At 42.2% G+C, this 22,480-nt stretch overlaps 1 protein-coding gene across 1 annotated transcript in view; it reads right to left on the bottom strand.

Annotated features, from left to right (window-relative positions):
- Positions 1–1,354: 1,354 nt before the first annotated feature.
- The window catches only part of stxbp1b (syntaxin binding protein 1b), a 35,900-nt gene continuing 14,774 nt past the window's right edge, over positions 1,355–22,480 (bottom strand). The window contains exons 5-18 of the mRNA XM_060906721.1: positions 20,316–20,419; positions 19,467–19,615; positions 16,538–16,622; positions 16,238–16,368; positions 16,023–16,130; positions 12,521–12,581; positions 12,371–12,436; positions 12,073–12,153; positions 7,250–7,388; positions 6,980–7,089; positions 3,715–3,816; positions 3,542–3,627; positions 3,309–3,463; positions 1,355–1,461 (exon numbers count right to left, since the gene is read on the bottom strand). Of these exons, the coding sequence (XP_060762704.1) occupies positions 1,355–1,461; positions 3,309–3,463; positions 3,542–3,627; positions 3,715–3,816; positions 6,980–7,089; positions 7,250–7,388; positions 12,073–12,153; positions 12,371–12,436; positions 12,521–12,581; positions 16,023–16,130; positions 16,238–16,368; positions 16,538–16,622; positions 19,467–19,615; positions 20,316–20,419 (1,484 nt within the window). The remainder of the gene's footprint in view (positions 1,462–3,308; positions 3,464–3,541; positions 3,628–3,714; positions 3,817–6,979; positions 7,090–7,249; positions 7,389–12,072; positions 12,154–12,370; positions 12,437–12,520; positions 12,582–16,022; positions 16,131–16,237; positions 16,369–16,537; positions 16,623–19,466; positions 19,616–20,315; positions 20,420–22,480) is intronic.

Below are 22,480 nucleotides of genomic sequence, written 5' to 3'. Positions count from 1 at the left end.
CTCCCCAGACACTGAGGTGGCTCGGGCATCTCTTTCGGATGCCTCCTGGACGCCTCCCTGGGGAGGTGTTCCAGGCATGTCCCCCCAGGAGGAGGCCCCGGGGAAGACCCAGGACACGCTGGAGGGACTATGTCTCTCGGCTGGCCTGGGAACGCCTCGGTGTTCTTCCCGAGGAGCTGGCCGAGGTGTCTGGGGAGAGGGGTAGGCATGTTGTGTAAATCAAATGGTGCTCATCCTCCAACAATTCATTTTAATTCCAGCTTGTAATGCGACAAAACAGGACAAACACCAAGGGGGATGAATACTTTTGCAAGGCACTGTATGGAGTAATTAATCCCTAATGAGCAGTTTCCACACAAATCACGACTTCTCCTTCAGTTCTTCACCGATTTTGATTCTTTCTGGCATGAAGGTAGGAGTACCTAGAGTGCATAGAATTCCTACCCAGATTTGCTTAATTACAATTATTAATTAAGTTATGGACTAATTAAGCCTTAAGTTCCTACACACCCCAATTAACTTGAAAAAAATCGCTTCTTCTCGGTCAATTCCTCACTGTTTTGGATTCTTTCTGGCAAATAGGTCGGTATTCCTAGGGTATATATAGCTTTTATTTATAGCTTGTGTAGCTTGCAACATTTATTGTGCAAGGTGGCCCATTAGATCATTCCTTCTGGACTAGATGGGGCCAGAGTTACGCTGTCATTGATGGTCTCATTGTAAAGATTAGTATAAATGGGTTAGAAAAATTCCACCTTTTGGTGAAATCGCTTCATTTCACACTGAAAAAATTAGAAAAATCCAGCCTTTACTTGAAAACATATTCAGAGAAAAACAAATTCCTCATCAAGAAATAATAATTTTCATTAAAACAAACAAACAAACAAACAAACAAACAAACAAACAAACAAAACACATATACCACTATTACTGGCACCCCTGGAAATGATCGTAAACTCAATGTAACTGAAGCATGTTCCCCATTTAAATTGTAAATTTTTGAGTTAATTGGGGTGTGTAGGAACTTTCAAGCTGTAATCCATGACTTCCAAGGTGGACCAGTAATCACGGAGAGCACTGTAACTAGCTAAGCCGAGTTTCTGCCGCAACTCAGAGCAAATGTATCAAACACAGTAGCATTGTTGTGTTCTGGCACTACATTGGGTTTCTCATTAATATGACCTTGAATGTCACTGGAAAATGGTGAGCGAGAAAAGAAACCAGTTTTGATGATTTTTTTTTTTTTGACAAAATTACATTCCAGCACCGTGTCAGTGGACAAGACTAATAAAGAATCAAGGGACTCACAGACTCCACTGCTTCTGACGAATCGACCTGGAGCTCAGGAAATGTCTCAGTCTTCAGCAGTGACCTGGTCCTCTGGGGCTGCATTAGGGTCCAGGAAGTCCGGGTGCTGCAGGTCCTTTAAGTACTTATTGGGGGTGACAGTGTGTGTAGAACCTGTGAAGGTACAAATGTTGCATGATGCTTAAACTCATCTCATCTCATTATCTCTAGCCACTTTATCCTGTTCTACAGGGTCGCAGGCAAGCTGGAGCCTATCCCAGCTGACTACGGGCGAAAGGCAGGGTACACCCTGGACAAGTCGCCAGGTCATCACAGGGCTGACACATAGACACAGACAACCATTCACACTCACATTCACACCTATGGTCAATTTAGAGTCACCAGTTAACCTAACCTGCATGTCTTTGGACTGTGGGGGAAACCGGAGCACCCGGAGGAAACCCACGCGGACACGGGGAGAACATGCAAACTCCGCACAGAAAGGCCCTCGCCGGCCACAGGGCTCGAACCCGGACCTTCTTGCTGTGAGGTGACAGCGCTAACCACTACACCACCGTGCCGCCCATGCTTAAACTCAAAAGTTAATATTAAAAAAAAAAATCCAAAAAGTGTGGCTGTTCCATACAGTGTCAGCGCTGCTACACTGAATCAGTACCCCTTCACCTCGTATTACAGGGATGAGGAAACGACTATCTATAGCTGGACTGTCATTCCCTGGACTAGCAGGAATGGCTGAAGTGCCCTTGAGCAAGGCACCTGACCCCTAACTGCTCCCCATGCTGCTCTGACTACGTTGTACGTCATTCTGGATAAGAGCGTCTGCTAAATGCCATTAATGTAATGTAATGTATAGCTGCTATAAAAATTTGCTGAGCAATAAAATTGAACTGTTTTCCACAAAACGTCTGCTCCAATCTTGAATTCGAGTGAATAAAAATACCAGCCAAAACAATGCTTCTCTTACCAAGTTGCTCACGCTTACCATTTCTTTACTTCTCCAAATAAAAATAGCCTCAATGGGGCTGTAGCTCATACCAGCCACTGTTGTTGTGTGTGAGTTTGAAATCCGATCAATCCTGTGGCGATTTTTATGAAATTACATATTCATATTCACCTGTGTAGCCACATCCATGGCAGGTGGTGCCACCTGGTGAACACGTCTTGTTGAACTATGTCTTTAGAGTCTTCTGGATGAGTTTCAGTGAAAACGTCCCTGCAGTTTATGAAGAGTGGCGTTTAATGTGACGAGTCACCCAAAAATTTCAGATGCCCATAAAATTGTAAATATGACAGTTGGCACTACCATCTTGACAACTTTTTATACAGACCAACCTGGGGAACATTCCATATGAGTTTGATCAAAATCTGATTACTCCTGTAGGAGGAGTAGCGATTGTCGTGAAATTGCACGTGACCCCTCTGTAGCCTCATCCATGGTAGGTGGTACCACCTGGTGAATAATTCTTGTTGGTATATGTCTTTAGATTCTTCTGGGTGAGTTTCAGTGAAAATATCCTAGAAGTTTACTAAGAGTAGTGTAACAAAGTGATGAGTCACCTAAAAATTTCAGACGCCTATAAAATCGCAAATATGACACGTGGCACCACCATCTTGACAAATTTTATGCACACCCACCTGGGGAACATTGGATGCGAGTTTGATCAAAATCCAATCAATCCTGTAGGAGGAGTAGGGATTTTTGTACTGTAAATTGTGGAAGGACGATGGATGGATGACACATGATCGCATAAGCTTATCCGGCCTGGCCTACGGCTGGATGAGCTAAAAACAGAGCTCTTATATCATGCATATCATAAAAGCACATTTGAGCACTTGCGAAATACAGAGATTTGGAAAGATCTGCTATTATACCTGGTCACAGAAAGGAACAGCACTTTCTCATTGCTGTTTACTCCAGCAGTACTTCTTGACATTTTATATTCAGAGAGCATACTGGTGTCACATTCACTCGAAAATTGAGTCTCGACTCTTGATCTCACCAATAAGAGCCTCCCATTTGCCGTTGGCCTGCGTGACCTCATAGGCACAGCGCATTTCGCTGTAGGTCACGCCCCCGATGATGAAGACGATGACCCGAGGACCTGTTCGCATTTCTCCTGGGCTTTTATTCTTGTGCCAGTTTCCATACCGCGCACTGTAGTGAGAGGAAGATAGCATCAGAAAAAAAGTGTGTTGCTACTTCTGTAGTTTTGTGTGTGTGATTTCATCGTACCTGGTAGCTGGTATGGGTTTGAGCGACACTGTACGCGTAGAGATGTACGGATATTGCTTCGGATCCAGTTTGTCTTCGATAGCATCCTGTATTAATAGTTTTAAAAACGGGGCATGGGAATGTTGAAAGAAAAGAGTTTCAAATTTGGGAGGCTGCAGAACATGAAGCTATACCTCCATGATGTCTTTCACCAGAGGAGTCCACCTGGAGAGCTGGTAGGTCTGCTCGCTGATTCTTTCCTTACGTTCAGCTTTCTTCTTTCGTGTTGTAGATTGCTACAAAAAAATAATAATAATGATAATAATAAGATGCCTTGTCCAGGGTGTACCCCGCCTCTCGCCCGTAGTCAGCTGGGATAGGCTCCAGCTTGCCTGCGACCCTGTAGAACAGGATAAAGCGGCTAGAGATAATGAGATGAGATGAGATAATAAGATGCCGTGATCTCAATACCTTTGTGTGTGCTTAGTGCCAGGCAAACTATACATATAAAGATGTTATACATGATGGTGTGATGCAGACCAGATTTATGACTTTGTCATACTCTACGTTGTTTTTAACCCTTTGATGCAAAACGTGGGTCAAAAGTGACCCGGCTGAGTTATTATCTTCTATATCTTTGCGATAAATTAATTCCATCATTCAGTATTCAAGGTATTCCTCAATTAACTTGTTTTTGATCATCATACATCCTTATTTTTTTTTCCTTCCTTACTTTTTGAATAAAAACCCTTTTTGTATCACTACCCTTCTAATGCACAACATGGGTCAAAAACGACCTGCATTCATTTTCCAGGTTATTTCATGTATGGCTGAGTGTTTCTATGATATACTTTTGAAATAAATTCATTTTGTCATTTACTTTTCCAAATATGCAGTAAATATCTTGTTTTTGTTTAGCACAAATCATCATTTTTATTTTTCCTTTCTTAAGTTATGAACAAGCACAGCTTTTGTAATTCTACATCAAGTTTACACACATGGGTCAGAACCGACCCGCATGCATTTACTCCAGCGTTTGGTGGGAACTGTGAATTGTGCTTGTGTCAGACATTTCACAGCTCAGCACAGCGCCCTTTGCCCATCTCATACATGGAAGTAATGTTTTTCAATTGTTCTAACATTACCTTAGAAAAAAATTGATTATGTTTAGGTTACCTTGAGAGTGAGTAGATTACTTGTCAGAAAGTTACAAGTAATTACTATTAGCTACCGAGCTGTTGACATATTCTACTTTAGTTAGCTAATTTTATTGTAGTTGGCTTAGCTAACTACATAGTTAATAAATAAATAAATAAATAAATAAATAACTGGCCCCATTCACTGCTAAAGTAATTACTTGAAACAAATTATTATAGTATTAAGACATTTAATTTTAAATCACGCTTGGATGACCCATGTGTAGTAATATAAAAAGTATTTTTGTTCATAAAGTAGGAAAGAAAAAATTTAATTAATGATTTGTGATAATTAAAAACAAGACATTTAAAGAATACTTGGAATATTCAATCATAAAATTAATTGATTTCAAAAGATAGAGCAAAGAAAAACTCAGTCAGCATGAAATAGCCTGGAAAATGAATGCGGGTCATTTTTGACCCATGTTGTGCATTAGAAGGGGTGTGCATATGTTTTGCATCAAAGGGTTAAAATAATTATAAATTAATTTTAAACTACATCACATCGACAATTTCACACACCAAGCAGTCCTGTGTAAATCGTTCCTCTAGAAATGATGATGTACTAGCCTATGATTAACCTTAGAGTCGAAAAAAAAAAAAACCTTCTGACCAATCAAAATGGACATGGGGGCATGTAAGGCTAGCTTATTTAATATCTTGTGATACTAGCTAACTTCCAATTCCAATACCATCTAAACTTCAGCTTTATGTTTATCTCTTGTGTAATGAACGTGATCCAGCCTGCTATATTTAATTGCTCATTTTCTATAGCTGTTAGCTAGCTAATAATGTTTAGCTAACATACTCCAAGCTGCTTGCTCAGTTGCTAGCTTATTTGAAAGCAAGCAAACATAAGCTAACTAGCTTTAGTGGACTGTTTTGGATTATTTTACGAAACTTTATTTTATTTCAATCATATAAGCACATAAGCACGACAGCTAGCTTTGTGATTCTGTATGACGTTCAGATTAGTAACGTGTAAGGAAGATTTCAGCCAATAGAACAGTATCTACGCGTATATCTATGAAATCCAGGGCTGTGCTGGAAACAGAAAGTTGATGCCTCACTGCTGTAATAGACAGATGTGTCATAAGGCAGGACTATGGACTGAAGGCATCGTCTAAGGACGTTAATTCAGAATGATCTTTTAGGATAGTATTTATGTTAACGTGTGACATTCAGCATACCATGTAACTAAACCAGAGAGTTAGCTAGTAGGCTAATAGATGCCTCACAAATCAACCAAATTTATTTGGTTACAGTCACACGGTTATAAGATGAGCATCCGGCATAAAACCATGATCCAATCAATATGGCATGTCAAGGTCCACATGGCCATGACCCCACACATAAGTGGGACAAGCTGGAAGAAGAAGTAGTCATCACAGTATTATGCACATGCTGTCGTCATGACCCAAACTCATTACCCGGAAAAGGCCCGGCGCCAGAGCTCAGTGGAACGCACTTCCCCTCTGTAATAAGCATAAACATGTCTGAAAGCGATTTCTTTAGTCTAGTCCATTTATTTTGAACGGTGAACTGAATTGTATACACTCACCAGCCATTTTAATCGGAACACGTGTATGCGCATGCACAGTGCGCAACTGTTACACTTACATTCTTACAGCATGATGACATAGTGACTAGTGCTTCTATATGAGGCAGTAGCTACAACAAAAACGATTTTGATCTCTTTGGTGACCTTGACCGGATGACCCTCAAAATGTTGGAGGTTCTATTTGAGACCAATGCCCATCCATCCTGAAGGTTTCATGAAGATTGATCCAGCCATTTTCCCGTAATATCGTTAACAAAAAACAAAGAAACCCAACCGAAAACAATACCTCACCCCCTGGTGGACTCCATCCCGGGGTGAGGTAAGAAGAAGAAGAAGAAGAAGAAGGAGAAGAAGAAAGTAGAAAAATCCTGAGTGAGAGTAACAATTTATGCTGCCGCTGCTAGCGCAAATTAATAAGCGGTGGATAAAAACCCATCTATCTTATGTAAATAATATACCAATTTCGGTGCTGAGTGGTCAGGTGTTTATGAGATATGTTACACTGCACTTACGATCGGGTTCCCTGTGGACAAAAAGTCAGACAAATGTCTGGACAAAACTCATGGACAACAGTTGTACAATTGCAAAAGCCATCAAAAATCAGGTCAATGCGTTACCATATTTGCTTAAGTATGGAGCTCTGTTCCGCTATAAGTCCATCTTTATGTTTAAGAAAACTAAAACAGAATGGGTCAGACTCACTTCTGAGATGATGGGCACTCCCATATGAGCCATGTTCGAGATGATGTCACTATCCTCTGGAGGGATCTGTGCATGCTGCAGAAGTTTACAAAGGTTCTCCTCAGTTACACCTACCACACACACAGAAACAGTGTGACACACCATGAATAACCAGGTATCATGTGAACAATGCCATGCTATTAAAGTGACACCAATGTTGATTGATGCTTGGCATTACTGAGGCCATTCACACAGGAAATGAGATCAGGAGTCTGGAAATAGGACTCTAACCATTTTTGAGGAAGATGTAGAGGAGAATGATACGGATCTTGTCAAAGATGGTAACGTTGGAGTCCAGGAGGATGGGCACAATCGCTCTCATGGGATCTTTGAGCTTCTCGCCTTCTGCATCTGCACCCATGGCCAGGTCCTGTCAGAGACAAAGGGCTCAAAAGGTCAAAGATGATGTTGAGAACCTTTCTCAGCCTCCATAAGTGCATTCTGGAGATCTGAATGAAATCTATGTGTTGTCTTGAATGGGTTCCTGATTTATGTTTCCACTTCACTGTAGGAACCATGAGTATCACTGGTTACAAGAACAGTTATGACATTTTAGCAATTGTTCTCAGTTTATCTGGTTTTACATGGTGCGATTTCAGCCTGTAAGAGATGATCCAAATAAAATCTGGGATGAATTGTTTCACAGATGGAATGATTAACCTGTTCTTTGTGTCAGATTATATAATAATCTGACACAGAAAGAACACCGTTGGCGGCACGGTGGTGTAGTGGTTAGCACGGTCGCCTCACAGCAAGAAGGTTCCGGGTTCAAACCCAGTGGCCGGCGAGGGCCTTTCTGTGTGGAGTTTGCATGTTCTGCCCGGGTTTCCTCCGGGTGCTCCGGTTTCCCCCACAATCCAAAGACATGCAGTTAGGTTGACGTGGGGTGACCTTGGGCTGAGGTGCCCTTGAGCAAGGTACCTAACCCCTGACTGCTCCCCGAGTGCTCTGGTGTGGCTGTTCACTGCTTCAGATGGGTTAAATGCAGAGGATGAATTTCACTGTGCTTGAAGTGTGCATGTGACGAATAACGGTTTCTTCTTCTTCTTAATTATATCAATAGACCACCAATTAAAGAAAACTACTACCAGAGATGGACAAAGTACCCAACTTCATCACTTAAGTCCGAGTACAGATCCCACAGGCCAAATGTTACTCCAATACAAGTGAAAGTTCTCCAGTCAAATTTTTACTTAAGTTAAAGTACTGAAGTACTTGCTTTTAAAAATACTTAAGTATTAAAAGTACATTTTCTGTCAACACATCGTTTTCTTATTGCGACAACGCTTACAAAACCTAACGCCATTACCAAAGACAGAAATATGAATTCACAAAATGAACGCATGCTGTGCCATCATGGTGGTTTAACGTTAAGCTAGCTAGTCAGTGAAACTCCACCTGACATGCTAGCAAACTATTTTCAAACTCAAAATCATATTGGGTAGCTAACGCTACTAGATTTCTACATTCTGTTTACTAGGCAAGCTTATGGTAAAACGTATTTCTGAAAGGACTTCAGATAAGTTAATGTTATTCATGTTAGCGTAACTTCGTTTTTACATGCTAACTGTGTCCAAGTTAACTTGTTAATGTGTTAACATTAGCCGTGGACAAGGCTACGGCAACTTGGCGGGCAAATCCCTAGAAAGTCATTTGACTAACCAGACGGCATAGCTATTTCAACGTTATCGCTAGCTCTAAAGCACAGACAACTTCGTTGCAAGCTTTCTCTTGGAATAAAATGTTTATATACCTCAATATGCTTCTGCAGGTTGGATGGCGAGTTTTTGTAGGCCGTGATATCGTTCGTTTTAGGCAAACATTTAAAACGAAACGAATCTTTATTCCTTTCAGAAAACTGAAACATGGGTTCATGGGCCATGGGTGCGTGCATTCTCCAGAAGAACCGCCTCCTTCCATTCTGCCATCAACTGATCGTGTTCAAATAACACTGCTGAGAAATCACTGAACTTGATTTTATACAGTCTATGGATGTGACGTGACCCTAGTGATTACTGATAAGCTGTCTCAGTGTCACCTATGAAAAAAAACAATCAGGTTTTAGAAAAGAAAAGAAAAAAACATCCACTTTCAAAGCTGCTTCATAGTAACGAGTAACGAAGACCTTGATAGAAATGTAGTGGAGTGAAAAGTAGGATATTTGTCTTTCAAATGTAGTGACGTTAAAGTCATAAGTTTCCAAAAAAATAATACTCAAGTAAAGTACAGATACTCAAAAAGTGTACTTAAGTACAGTACTCAAGTAAACGTGCTTCGTTACTGTCCACCTCTGATTACTACATTATGTTTATGCCATCATTCAGCATGAGTTTACAGAAAATCACATTAAAAGAAACCGTTTGGAGCCGTTCATGTCCAGGAATAAGACAACACGGAATACTCAGTCTTCAAAGTGAGCCTGAGGTAATAAGGACATTTTTGCAGGCTACATTCTCATCTCATCTCATTATCTCTAGCCGCTTTATCCTGTTCTACAGGGTCGCAGGCAAGCTGGAGCCTATCCCAGCTGACTACGGGTGAAAGGCGGGGTACACCCTGGACAAGTCGCCAGGTCATCAAAGGGCTGACACATAGACACAGACAACCATTCACACTCACATTCACACCTACGGTCAATTTAGAGTCACCAGTTAACCTAACCTGCATGTCTTTGGACTGTGGGGGAAACCGGAGCACCCAGAGGAAACCCACGCGGACACGGGGAGAACATGCAAACTCCGCACAGAAAGGCCCTCGCCGGCCACGGGGCTCGAACCCGGACCTTCTTGCTGTGAGGCGACAGCGCTAACCACTACACCACCATGCCGCCCCGCAGGCTACATTAATGTTATATTAATTAATGTACATGGTTTTAATAAATTAATTAAACTTTTTTTTCACTGTTGCAACTACTGTATTTGTAGTTGCCTTTGGTCACAATGGTGCTAAATGTCATATGCATTAAGTTCACCCATCTCAGCTCACAATCAAAGAATTATTTTCCAGTGTGTGAAAAAATGTCTAAAGGTGACTTTATTTTGTTTATCTGTGGAATTTGTGTCTCTGAAATGCCAATATTTTTGACTGCTTTAAAAAAGTTAAAGCTTACATTGATCACAGAGAGCATAGGAGAGCATTTTATTTAACAGGCTGCACAGATAAAAAGCAGACATTTTGCTTTTTTAAAATTTTTTATTTTTTGCTGTGCCAGTGAAAGCATGTACTGTAAAGTAAATATTTCTTGATTTATTACTTTGCAATTTTAAAAAGTAAAAGCAGTCAGTAAGGTCTGCTTTGTAAAATAGTGGATTATGGACATTGTAGGTTAAAAAAATACGGAGGGGGAAATATTCTGAGAAAAAAACTCAGATTGTGATATATGTTTATTTCTGCAATATCTAAAAAAAAACAGGCTATTCTGTGGCTGGGAAGTTATTTAATTTGAGGGGATTAAAGCAAATAATATGCATGAAATCGCTCGCGTCGCGCAGTCAAGCAGACAGAGGAAGTCCGTGTGTGTGCGTATGCGCAGGTTTACCTTTGAGCGTGCACTGAGAGTTCTATTATTCTGTCACTAAATGAACAGCTGATCACACCGAAGTGCTCGCTGACCGCCGATATTTATTAGTTTGGTCCTGTGTTTCCTTTCCTTTGTATATAACGTAACGTCTTTTCTTCTCGCTTTCCGTTACTGTAGTCGGTCTTTCACGTTTCATTCGCACACTCACGTCCTCCATTTTTCTCTCCAGTTTCAAATTTGTATCCCACAATGCCTTGCGTGAACAGGGAAAGCCCACCACGTAATGCATGATGTAGGATCTTGAATTGGGTCATGGTGAAGCAGGAAAAAAATAGCAGAGAATTTAGGGCCACGTGGCCCTAAATTCATTAATTGTTCTAGTTTTTAAAAAATAATAAAATTGGAAGTCTGTGATTCAAATTCAGTAGCTTTCAGTCCACTGAACAAAAATAATTTAGTGTTGGGGAAATTCTTTTTATGACCTACACTTGAAAAATCTGAAAGGCAGTACAGCTTTACATAAACAATGTTTTTATCACGGCATGGTGGTGTAAGTGGTTAGTACGGTCGCCTCACAGCAAGAAGGTTCTGGGTTCGAGCCCAGCAGCTGGCGGGGGCCTTTCTGTGTGGAGTTTCTATGGGTTTCCTCCGGGTGCTCCGGTTTCCCTCACAATCCAAAGACATGCGGTTAGGTTAATATGGGACGGCTTTGGGCTGAGGTGCCCTTGAGCAAGGCACCTAACCCCCAACTGCTCCCCGGGCGCTGTTAGCATGGCTGCCCACTGCTCTGGGTATGTGTGTGTCCTCATTGCTCATGTGTGTGTTCACTGCTTCAGATGGGTTAAATGCAGAGAGGAATTTCACAAGTGTGTGATAAATAAAGTTGTACTTAATCTGTCGAGTACATTATATTACATTATATTTATATTCTGGCGGCACGGTGGTGTAGTGGTTAGCGCTGTCGCCTCACAGCAAGAAGGTCCTGGGTTCGAGCCCCGGGGCCGGCGAGGGCCCCTCTGTGTGGAGTTTGCATGTTCTCCCCGTGTCCGCGTGGGTTTCCTCCGGGTGCTCCGGTTTCCCCCACAGTCCAAAGACATGCAGGTTAGGTTAACTGGTGACTCTAAATTGACCGTAGGTGTGAATGTGAGTGTGAATGGTTGTGTGTCTATGTGTCAGCCCTGTGATGACCTGGCGACTTGTCCAGGGTGTACCCCGCCTTTCGCCCGTAGTCAGCTGGGATAGGCTCCAGCTTGCCTGCGACCCTGTAGAACAGGATAAAGCGGCTAGAGATAATGAGATGAGATGAGATATTTATATTCTATAAAACTTACAGTTGACTATTCAGTGACGTTTTGTTCCTTATAAAACAAAAAATTCAGCCCTGGTTGATCTTATGGAAATGCATCTAATATTCCTGAATGTGAAAATGTTCTTTACGTTTGATAAAAGTGTGAGAATTCATAAACATATTCTTTCCTTTGACATCTGCCTCTTGTGCCAGTTGAGAGAGACTGTGTGGGCTGAGTAGCTCTACCTGCTCCACGCGGCAGAGTTTGTCCACTGTGCCCTGGTAGTGCTTCATACAGTCTTCTGCCAAGTGCAGGTGAGTAGAGTACTGTACAGAGGAGACACAACATCAGACCTGTCTGATTCATCCTGCTGTTTTACTCCTGCTTGGCGTTACCGCACTTGTGACTCACTTTCTGCTGCTGCTGTAGGTGGTGCTGCATGGACACACTAAAGAGCTTGCTTCAGCGGCTTGCTTCAACCTCACCTGAATACTGTAGATTTATACCTTCTAAGAATTGCTGCTTAGAAGAACATTGCTTTACCTTGCTCAGTTCTTTCTGATACTGCGGCATCTTCTTCAGCATCTGACTCAGCTCCTTTAGGGTGGTCTATAATGCACACAAAAAGTTAAGCAAAGTGTGGTAACTAAAAACGAGTTGCTGTAGATGTACAAGAAAGACTAATTGGTTCACCTTCTCTCCTGTGTTCATCTTTTTACTGGAAGAGAAATCTTTTAGAGATTTTGTCACAGCCCTGTGAGAAGGAAATCGACAGAAAGAGTGATCAGAGGTGACTCGTCCATAGGGACTTTGCTCCACCTTATATATCAGTTGCTCAACAAATTATTTATTATGTTAATAAAGTCTTCATTCGCATACTAATTTCCTCTTTTGAATGTCCAGCGATTAAAAAAAAAGACTTTATTTGACAGATATAAGTCGATGTTCTGTTGATTTTCTGACCTTTCTACAGGTGAAATTGTGGGGCCGTGTGCACACTGCTCTGTTTAGTTTCTACAGAGTTCTAATTGCACCTAGTGGTCAAAAATGGGAAATGTGACAAACGTTAAAGGACCCATGGCATGGTGGTTTGTTGATGCTTTAAACGGGCTCGTGGAGGTTTCCGGATGTTATATCTGCAGCCTTTCTTGAAATGAACCCTCGGCACGTAGATATAGCCTCCTGGGAGAAAGCCCCATTTCAGCGCTTTTCCCAGTGCGACGTTTTGCTAATGAGAAGCAGGAGGCGGGGAAAGGTAGAGGGTGGGGGCGGGTCTTATCATTAATATTCATGACATGTAAACGTGTTACCTCTGATTGGCTAACAGCACTGTGACGCTACCTCCAGTGGGTCAGAACAAGCGGATGTGGGTGTCTTACTATGGCGAGAGAGAAGGAACAAACCGCGAAGGGAAAAATACCGCGCGCTGACGTCATTAAGGTGCGACGCGAGGAAATAAAATAAATTCAACAAATGTTTGGGTTTTTACTGAACAAACAAACAAAATGAACAAGTGACTTAAAAAAAAAGAATGTGGGTGTCTTTGTAAAAACTGTTTTGATTGGCTATTATAACAGAGCACGCTGCATGCTTTTTGGTTTTGTAGCGCAGAGTACCTGGCTAACTGCAGGAAGCGGTTAGCTGCACAGCTAATGTAGCCATTGCAAGGCTAACGTGGCACCGATTTTAAAACACGGCAAAACAACTTAACAGTTATACACTTACTTGTTCGGTGTTTGTTGCTGATGCGGCAGGGATGCTTGGTACGGACCCAGGCTTCAGTGACAGTTGATGTGCAAAACCTGCCCTGTACTGTCCCAAGTTGTGGAAACATTCCTCAGGAAAATGCTTCCGACAAACATACACCGTCTTAGGTAGACTCGACGGCGTATTATTGGAGTAAATAAAATTAAGCCACTGCGTCTTCAGGGGCTCTCCCGTTGGCAGTAAAAACAGACTCTTTTCTGTGTTGTCACATTCATGTACAGCGCAATTTCCATGTTTCGCTCGCTTAGGTGATGCCATGTTGTTGTGTCCTCTATGGTCTCCTCACTACAACTGGGCGGGCAATTCATACGGTGGGTGGGAATCCAGAGGGGGGGCGTGGGGATCATCTCCCTTGCTGACGTAGTAAAGGGAAGAGTTTATCAACGCGCCGTTTTGACGCGCCATTCTCAAATGTTGGGCATAGTTTGGTTTACACATTATGAAATTTCTAGCCAAGGTCAGAGGAACTCATTTTAACGTTAAAAAACCTCAGAAAGTGAAAATTTCATGCCATGGGACCTTTAATAGATGACTTGCAACCACGTGATCAAAATGTGCTACGTCATGAGCGTCCGCCATGATGGTGGATATACAAAGCAACTAGGATGGCAGCGGCTGAAAGCATGTCTGTAAACAATGCTGAATTTTCTCAGTATTACCGTACCATGATTTGAACGGTCGAGTGAAGTGTGTGGTTTTGACCCATATTATTTTTAAAAGTCAGACTTTTCTGAAGATAAGGCGCTTCTACCAACCATCGTGTACCCATATATCACGTTCTATCTGGTTTGGCTGCCGAAGAATCAAGTCCGACCTTGGACGAAACACAGCCCATTTTCTGAGTGGGTGCCAAGTCTGGATTGTTTCTCATCTCATCTCATTATCTCTAGCCGCTTTATCCTTCTACAGGGTCGCAGGCAAGCTGGAGCCTATCCCAGCTGACTATAGGTGAAAGGCGGGGTACACCCTGGACAAGTCGCCAGGTCATCACAGGGCTGACACATAGACACAGACAACCATTCACACTCACATTCACACCTACGGTCAATTTAGAGTCACCAGTTAACCTAACCTGCATGTCTTTGGACTGTGGGGGAAACCGGAGCACCCGGAGGAAACCCACGCGGACACGGGGAGAACATGCAAACTCCGCACAGAAAGGCCCTCGCCGGCCCCGGGGCTCGAACCCAGGACCTTCTTGCTGTGAGGCGACAGCGCTAACCACTACACCACCGTGCCGCCCTGGATTGTTTCTATTGTATAATTTTACTGGCGCTCCTAGAAGCGAAATGGTAATGCACATGTTAAAATTATAACAACGATCGAGTGAACCACGACAAGTGAACGCTCATTTTATAGCAAAATTCTAGCAATGTGAAATAAAATTCTTCTATGATATTATCGAGAAAGCTTTTGAATCTCACCTGAGATAAAATGATCACTGCAAACACGAGCTGTTTTGGTTTTAGCCTTTGTTAGATCAGCCCTGCCGATGTTGTTCAGCTGTGCTCGTCTCCTCTCCGTACTCAGCCTCAGAGTTTCCTCGCCCTCTTTCCAAATTACGGACGGAATTCAAAAAAATCGGAACGTGCCATGGTCACAAGTATTGTTGTGACCGCAACCATATACAGCACAAAGATATGGCAGAGCTAAAAGGACGCTTAAAGCAGTGGAAAAACAAAGAGAGTTGCGCACACGTGGCTATGTTTTGTATGGAATGTCGCTTGACCCCGCATTTGTATATCCACCAACATGGCCGACATCCAGGTTTCTATTGTGCTTTGACATCACTTGCAAGTCAAGGATAGAAGCTCACTGGGGCAGGAATCACGGTGCTTCATGCTAGTTTAAAAATACTCTAAGATCTTGTTTAATATACAAATAATCAGAATTAAATCTATACTTCTGCAACCAAAAGGCAAAGTCTAAGTGCAGACAATGTTTCTGTGATGTACAAAACAATTTGTGTTGTAAGATATTGAAAAGATGAAGAAGGAAAAGGGGGATTATGGATCAGAAAGGTTGAGAAAAGGAAGAAGGATGTGTCTCATTATTTCAAATCCCCAAAATGAAAATTTGAAAATTTTGCTGAAACCTGGCAACCCTGGTCAATGACATTAGCCTCAGTGGACACTGTTGTATCGAACACTTGAACAAAGGTACATCTAAAACCACTTGTCCTGCTTAACTGTATGCTGGACAATCGTATGTTGTCAGCTCTCAACTGTTACGCTTGTAGCATAAGTGTGATAGCCTCTCAACTTCATTTTGTTTGAAGCTACTGTATGTCATTAATGTCGTCCCACCCCACCAAAATCTCTGGTCATGAACTGCTGCTGAGAATTCAAGCAACTGATTATAACATGGACACCTCATTTATTCCCATCACACTCCCATCAAGTTTTCACAAACTGACACTCAGACTTACGTGGAGACTTCAGCGATGTGTTTGTGCCTGAGCGTGACCCACAGGTCATCATCCTCATCCAGTAACACTTCCTTCATACAAGTGTCTCCTATTCCAGTTGTCTCATATCTGATTCAGAGACACGTGCAACATGTGTACTAATCACCTCATTTCTTGGTAAAACAATGACCTGGCCTTGAAGCATTAGAAGTAACTTTATAAGGATGATAGTTTACTTGTAGACGTCATTCTCAATGGGCAGCAGGTCGAAGGCCATGGCCTGGAAGGTGAGCTCATGTAACACTGGAGAGACAGGATCAAATCCTCTGTCCAGAATCAGTAGCTGAGAGCGGGATTTATCTATTCCCTAAGAGACAAAGCGATATAGAAGAGAGATTGACCACAAGATGAGAGATTAATTGAGAGATGAGATTGAACTGCCTCGCTGCATTTGTTCCAGCAGAGTTATTTGCATAATGTCAAGTAAATTTGTTCTGGGGGTTTGGATAACGGCTCGTTTAATTTCCCTGACTCACCTCACCCATTGTGGGATCATCGGCTTTGTAGCCATCCAGTTTGTCCTGCAGCATCTGAGCCAGAATGGCACAGTCTTTATACTCTCTGAGAAATCACACACACACACACACACACACGCCAACAGTTACACTACCTGGACAGTTATCAAAACCCAATTCAGCTCACTGACCCAACACAAAAGACATGCACGATTTGAATCTGGGTGAATTTGTACGATCTGAACCCGATTTCAATTTTGCAAATAATATAACCACTCACTAGCAAACATGGTTCCCTGACAGCAAATTCTGCTCAGCCTGCATCTGGCACAGACCATCCTTAAAATCTGGTCCAGCTTAGTTATGCACAACAGCCCAACCCAGGCCTCATCATTTGGGTGTGATGAATTAATTATCGTGCTAGCAAATTGTTTCAAGGTGCGGATCTCAGCTGGTGTGAATCCGGAAAATGTAACACGGATTTGCCTTACTGAAAATGGCGCCAGGCCAAATCCTCTTGCTATGGGGTTGGCTTGCTTCTTAACAACTTACCGGTATGTCAAATGCATACTGCTGGAAAAGTGCAATTAGCTAAACTAAGAAGTCCAAGTCTCTCTCACACCAGAATCCAGTCTTCCCAGGCAGTCTCCTGTCCCAGTACTAACCAACTCTTTTAAGGCACATGGGTGTGGCATCAATCTCCATTTCGATAGCCCTCGGCCTCTCGCCTATACAGCTAGGGTTACAGTGGGGGGCTAGTCCTCTGGTAACCGCAAGAGTTTGACTTCCCCACTCACATCTGTATTGCAGCGTGCCTAGCCAGATGGTAGTAGGTACCAGTTTTATGATGGTCTTTGGTATGGCCCAACCGCAAGTAGAACTCACGATCTCCCGGTCAAGAAGCGGACACGCTAACCACTAGGCCAACTCATGATAAACTAAGAAGCAACCTAGTTAAAATTAGTATAGTGCTGTGTTTAAGTAGCTGGCCTTCCTTCATGAGTAGAATATTCATTTGTTCATTCATTCTCTATACCGCTTATCCATTGCGGGTCACAGGTGAGCTGGAGCCAATCCCAGCTGACATTGGGCAAGAGGTAGGGTACACCCTGGACAGGTCACCAATCTATCACACTCACATTCACATCTATGGACAATTTTGAGTAGCCAGTTGACCTAATCTGCATGTGTTTGAACTGTGGGAGGAAACCGGCGCACCTGGAGGAAACCCACGCAGACACGAGGAGAACAAGCAAACTCCACACAGAAAGATCTGCTTGCTGTAAGGCAGCGTTACTAACTATTGCACCACTGTGCCGACCCACGGTGAGTAGCTTTTTACCATCAAAATATAATTAGCTTTACCATTAGAATTATCACAGAAAAAACATTCCATTAAACTAGCAATAGAGGCTGCAAGTGATAACAGGAATGGCCTTGTTTGTGGACACAACATTAAATGTAACTACAACCCCATTTCCAAAAAAGTTGGGATGCTGTACAATAAACTGTAAATAAAAAACAGAATGTGATTGTTTGCAAATCATGGAATAAATGGCCTTGCTTATTTCAGCAAGACAATGCCAAGCGGCATTCTGCACATATTACAACTGCATGACTCTGTAGTAAAAGAGTCCGGGTGCTAAACTGGCCTGCCTGCATTCCATTTCTCCCATTGAAAGCATTTGGTGCACTATGATGCACAAAATACGACAAAGGAGATCCCAAACTGTCGAACAACTGAAATTGTACATCAGGCAAGAATGGGACACATTTCACTTTCAAATCTACACCAACTGGGTGGTACGGTGGTGTAGTGGTTAGCACTATCGCCTCACAGCAAGAAGGTTCTGGGTTCGAGCCCAGTGGCCGACGGGGGCCTTTCTGTGTGGAGTTTGCATGTTCTCCCCGTGTCTGCGTGGGTTTCCTTCGGGTGCTTCAGTTTTCCCCACAGTCCAAAGACATGCAGGTTAGGTTAACTGGTGGCTCTAAATTGACCGTAGGTGTGAATGTGAGTGTGAATGGTCGTTTGTCTCTGTGTGTCAGACCTGTGATGATCTGGCGACTTGTCCAGGGTGTACCCCGCCTTTCGCCCATAGTCAGCTGGGATAGGCTCCAGCTTGCCTGTGACCCTGCACAGGATAAGCGGTTACGGATAATGGATGGCTGGATGGATAGATCTACATCAATTGTTGTCCTCAATTCCAAAATGTTTACAGAGTGTTGTTAAAAGAAGACGTGATGCAGCACGGTGGTAAACATGACCCTGTCCCAACTTTTTTGAAACGTGTCGCTGACATCAAATTCATAATGAGCATATATTTTTCAAAGAACAATACAATTTCTCTGTTTAAACATCTGATATGTTGCCTTTGTTATTTTCAATTAAATATAGGGTGTCCATAATTTGCAAATCTTCGCATTCTGTTTTTATGTACGGTTTACACAGCGTCCCAACTTTTTTTGGAAGTAGGGTTGTATAAATGTGTATAATGTATGATGTCATTCTTAAAAAGATATTTAAAAAAAGGGATTGTTGGCAAATCATTTCAGGGTTTGCTCTTATAAGAAAAATAATCACACTACTCCATTGTTCTGATTGAAGTTGCAAATAAACTTTCTGCTGTTATATTAATAAATCATGGCTTTGGCAGAAGCCAGAATACTTTACTGTGTTATTGTATTGAAGGTACTGGTAGGCAAATATAGGCCCAAATGTCTCCACAGCGAAGCCTTGTGGGGACATTTGGCTGGTCTCCAAGAAGAAAACTCATATATAGGTAGATAAAAGTTATTATTTTGTTTACTGAGATTAAGGTTAGGCTTAGATTTTGGTGTAGCATAGATAGCATTAATTAGCTAATTATGTCAGTGAACGGGCCTGATGAGGATAATAAGACAAACATCTGTGTGCGTGTGTGTGTGCGCGCACGCATGCGTGTGTTCTCACCCTCTGTATCTGACAGCTGGATATTCTTTCAGGGTGGCACAGAGGGTGGCAATTTGCTCAGCCAAGCGCTCCAGCATCTGGCTTTTCACATCTGCTTTAAATGGGCTGTAAAAGTCCTGAAAGGCATTGAAACTGTCCATGGAGAACACCTTGAGAACCACACAGAAAAGACCATCGATGTACACAACCTGCATGAATTCTGTCAGTAATTTGAATTCTGTCGTTGTTCTCCAGGAGCTATTTAAGACTGTAATTGCTGCTAAACTCATAAGGAAGTACCAAACCATTATTTTATTATTAATTACTGAGTAATTATCCATTAGTCATTAGTAGGTATTAACCCCCAAACTCCTGGTGCTTTCCATAAAACCTTGTATATGTGCGAACTTCAGTTTCTACCTTAGACAAGTGATTTGTGCGTTTGCTGAATTTTTACCCCACCAGTCAACCACCCCATCAACTACCCCCCAATCCCTCACTAGGACTACGCATTATTGCTCTTCTGGGTCATCAGGTTTGCAAGCTAATCCTCTAATGCAGTAGCGGATTAACGCATGGTCAGTAACAATCTGAGCCTCCTTCTTTCTCACTCTCTCATAATACACTGTCCTGTCCCAGGTCACATGACCACAATCTGTCCCACATGTAAACCCTCTCACACTCCCACCGTCTGTTTGATGGCAGGATGTTAGCCAATGGGATGCAGGATTAGGGAAGGGTCAGGGCCAGTCATTACAGCTAGTCACAGGATTTATTATAGAGGATGACAGCAGAGGATTGAAGAAGAGCCATCTGGAATATTCCATCATGAGTTCAGAGCTCCTTCATTCACACCGTGCAGATGCTAACCTGTGACTCATAGGGCAGGAAGGCGACATTAATCTCGGTCAGAGTCTTTATCACTTTGGCTGCTCGGGATTTAGTGAGGAGGCTGAACAAAGAGTCTGGGACCGCTGAAAAAAGGACATAAAAACGTCTGATTAAAGATTAAAAAATAATCACCAAACAGCTGTAATTATAGTGCTTTCTGGAACAAAGGGTGTATTATTTTCTCATTTTTTCCAGTTTCTTTTTTTTTTCTTATTCACTTGCTCTTTATTTATTTATTCATTCATTCATTCTCCACAGATCCCTTCAACCTTCTGTTAAATATTTCCATTTGTCCATCCCTTCCTTCATTTATTCCTTCCTACTTTCTTTCTGACAGACAGATTTGTTTGGCATACTTGAAACTGGTACAGGCTGTTCTGATTGCTACTTGTTTTGGTGAGTTAAATCCTTGAGATTTATCTTCACTCACACATTCTGCTCTCTGCTTAATGAAGGTTATGTTGACCAGTAATGTATTTCTTCTTTTCATAAGACTATGATCCTGATGGGTGATGTAATGGTACATAATGTCTCTCTTCTTTCATACAGTAGTGTCGTCTAAACCAGTGATGTAATGCTTCATCACGTTTACGTTATGCATAGATAACTTCATTGATTAAATCATTGTCACCATCATCATCCAATCACATCGCGACAATGCACTCTTGAATGCGAATATATTCTCATGTTTGTTCTACAATAAACTGAGAAACATCTCTGAGCAGCTGTGTCTGGGTCAGTGACTGTTTGCTCCCGGATCGATCCATGAGGCAGAATCTCTTAGGTGGCAGACGGTCTACATTCCTAGATCATAGGCTGTCAGTTCAACCTCCTTCGGTACAGACAGATCAAAACCTAACACTTTCTTTCTTTCTTTCTTTCTTTCTTTCTTTCTTTCTTTCTTTCTTTTTTCATACATCCCTTTCTTTCAACTTTTTATTCAACCTTCCCGTTCCTTCCTTCCTTCCTTCCTTCCTACTCCTTCCTTCCTTCCTTCCTTCCTTCCTTCCTTCCTTCCTTCCTATTACTGCCTTCCTTCCTCCTACTTCTGTCCTTCCTCCTACCTCCTTTCTCCCTTCTTTCCTACTCCTTCCTTCTTTCCTGCCTTCCTTCCTTCCTTCCTCCCTTCCTCCCTACTACTGCCTTCTTTTCTTCTCCTTCCTTCCTTCCTTCCTTCCTTCCTTCCTTCCTTCCTTCCTTCCTTCTTTCCTTCCTACTACTTCTTTTCTCCCTTCCTTCCTTCCTTCCTTCCTTCCTTCCTTCCTTCCTTCCTTCCTACTACTGCCTTCCTTCCTACTATTTCCTTTCTCTTCCTTCCTTCCTTCCTTCCTTCCTTCCTTCCTTCTACCACCTTCCTTCCTTCTACTTCCTTTCTCCCTTCCTTCTTTTCTACTTCCTTCCTTCCTTCCTTCCTTCCTTCCTTCCTTCCTTCCTTCCTTCCTACTACTTCCTTTCTCCTCCTCCTTCCTTCCTTCCTTCCTTCCTTCCTACTACCACCTTCCTTCCTTCTTCTTCCTTTCTCCCTTCCTTCTTTTCTTCTACTTCCTTCCTTCCTACTACTTCCTTTCTCCCTTCCTTACTTCCTTCCTACTACTATTCCTACTACTACCTACTACTATTTCCTTTCTCCTCCTTCCTTCCTTCCTTCCTACTTACTACCACCTTCCTTCCTTCTACTTCCTTTCTCCCTTCCTTCTTTTCTTCTACTTCCTTCCTTCCTTCCTTCCTTCCTACTACTTCCTTCCTTCCTTCCTTCCTTCTCTCCTTCCTTTCATTCTTTCTTTCCAGAGCTGTTGAAAAAAACAAATGTCTCTTTTAAAAAAAAACTCTCTCCAATCCTGCCATCACTTTCAGTCCCTTCCACACACAGCAGCATCTCCTTCCAGAAATGCCAAAGCTCCATTCGAAACCACATTTGTTGTAAATATCAGTCATAATCTATTGTATAATTTATTCTGACTACTAATTACATTACTTTCATGTATCTTTGAGCTCAATATGTGAGTGAGCAAAAACACCTGGGAAAATTAGCAAACTAATAGGACTTTTTAAAAAAATATAACCATTATTGTTCTCACTTGGAATGTCACTATGTCTTACCTGATATTATGGATAAAGACATTAAATAGTTTGTATCATATCAA

This window comes from Neoarius graeffei, chromosome 24 (assembly GCF_027579695.1).
Source record: "Neoarius graeffei isolate fNeoGra1 chromosome 24, fNeoGra1.pri, whole genome shotgun sequence".
In the NCBI taxonomy this organism is placed as follows: Eukaryota; Metazoa; Chordata; class Actinopteri; order Siluriformes; family Ariidae; genus Neoarius; species Neoarius graeffei.
This window is presented reverse-complemented; position numbering and strand designations above follow the sequence as displayed.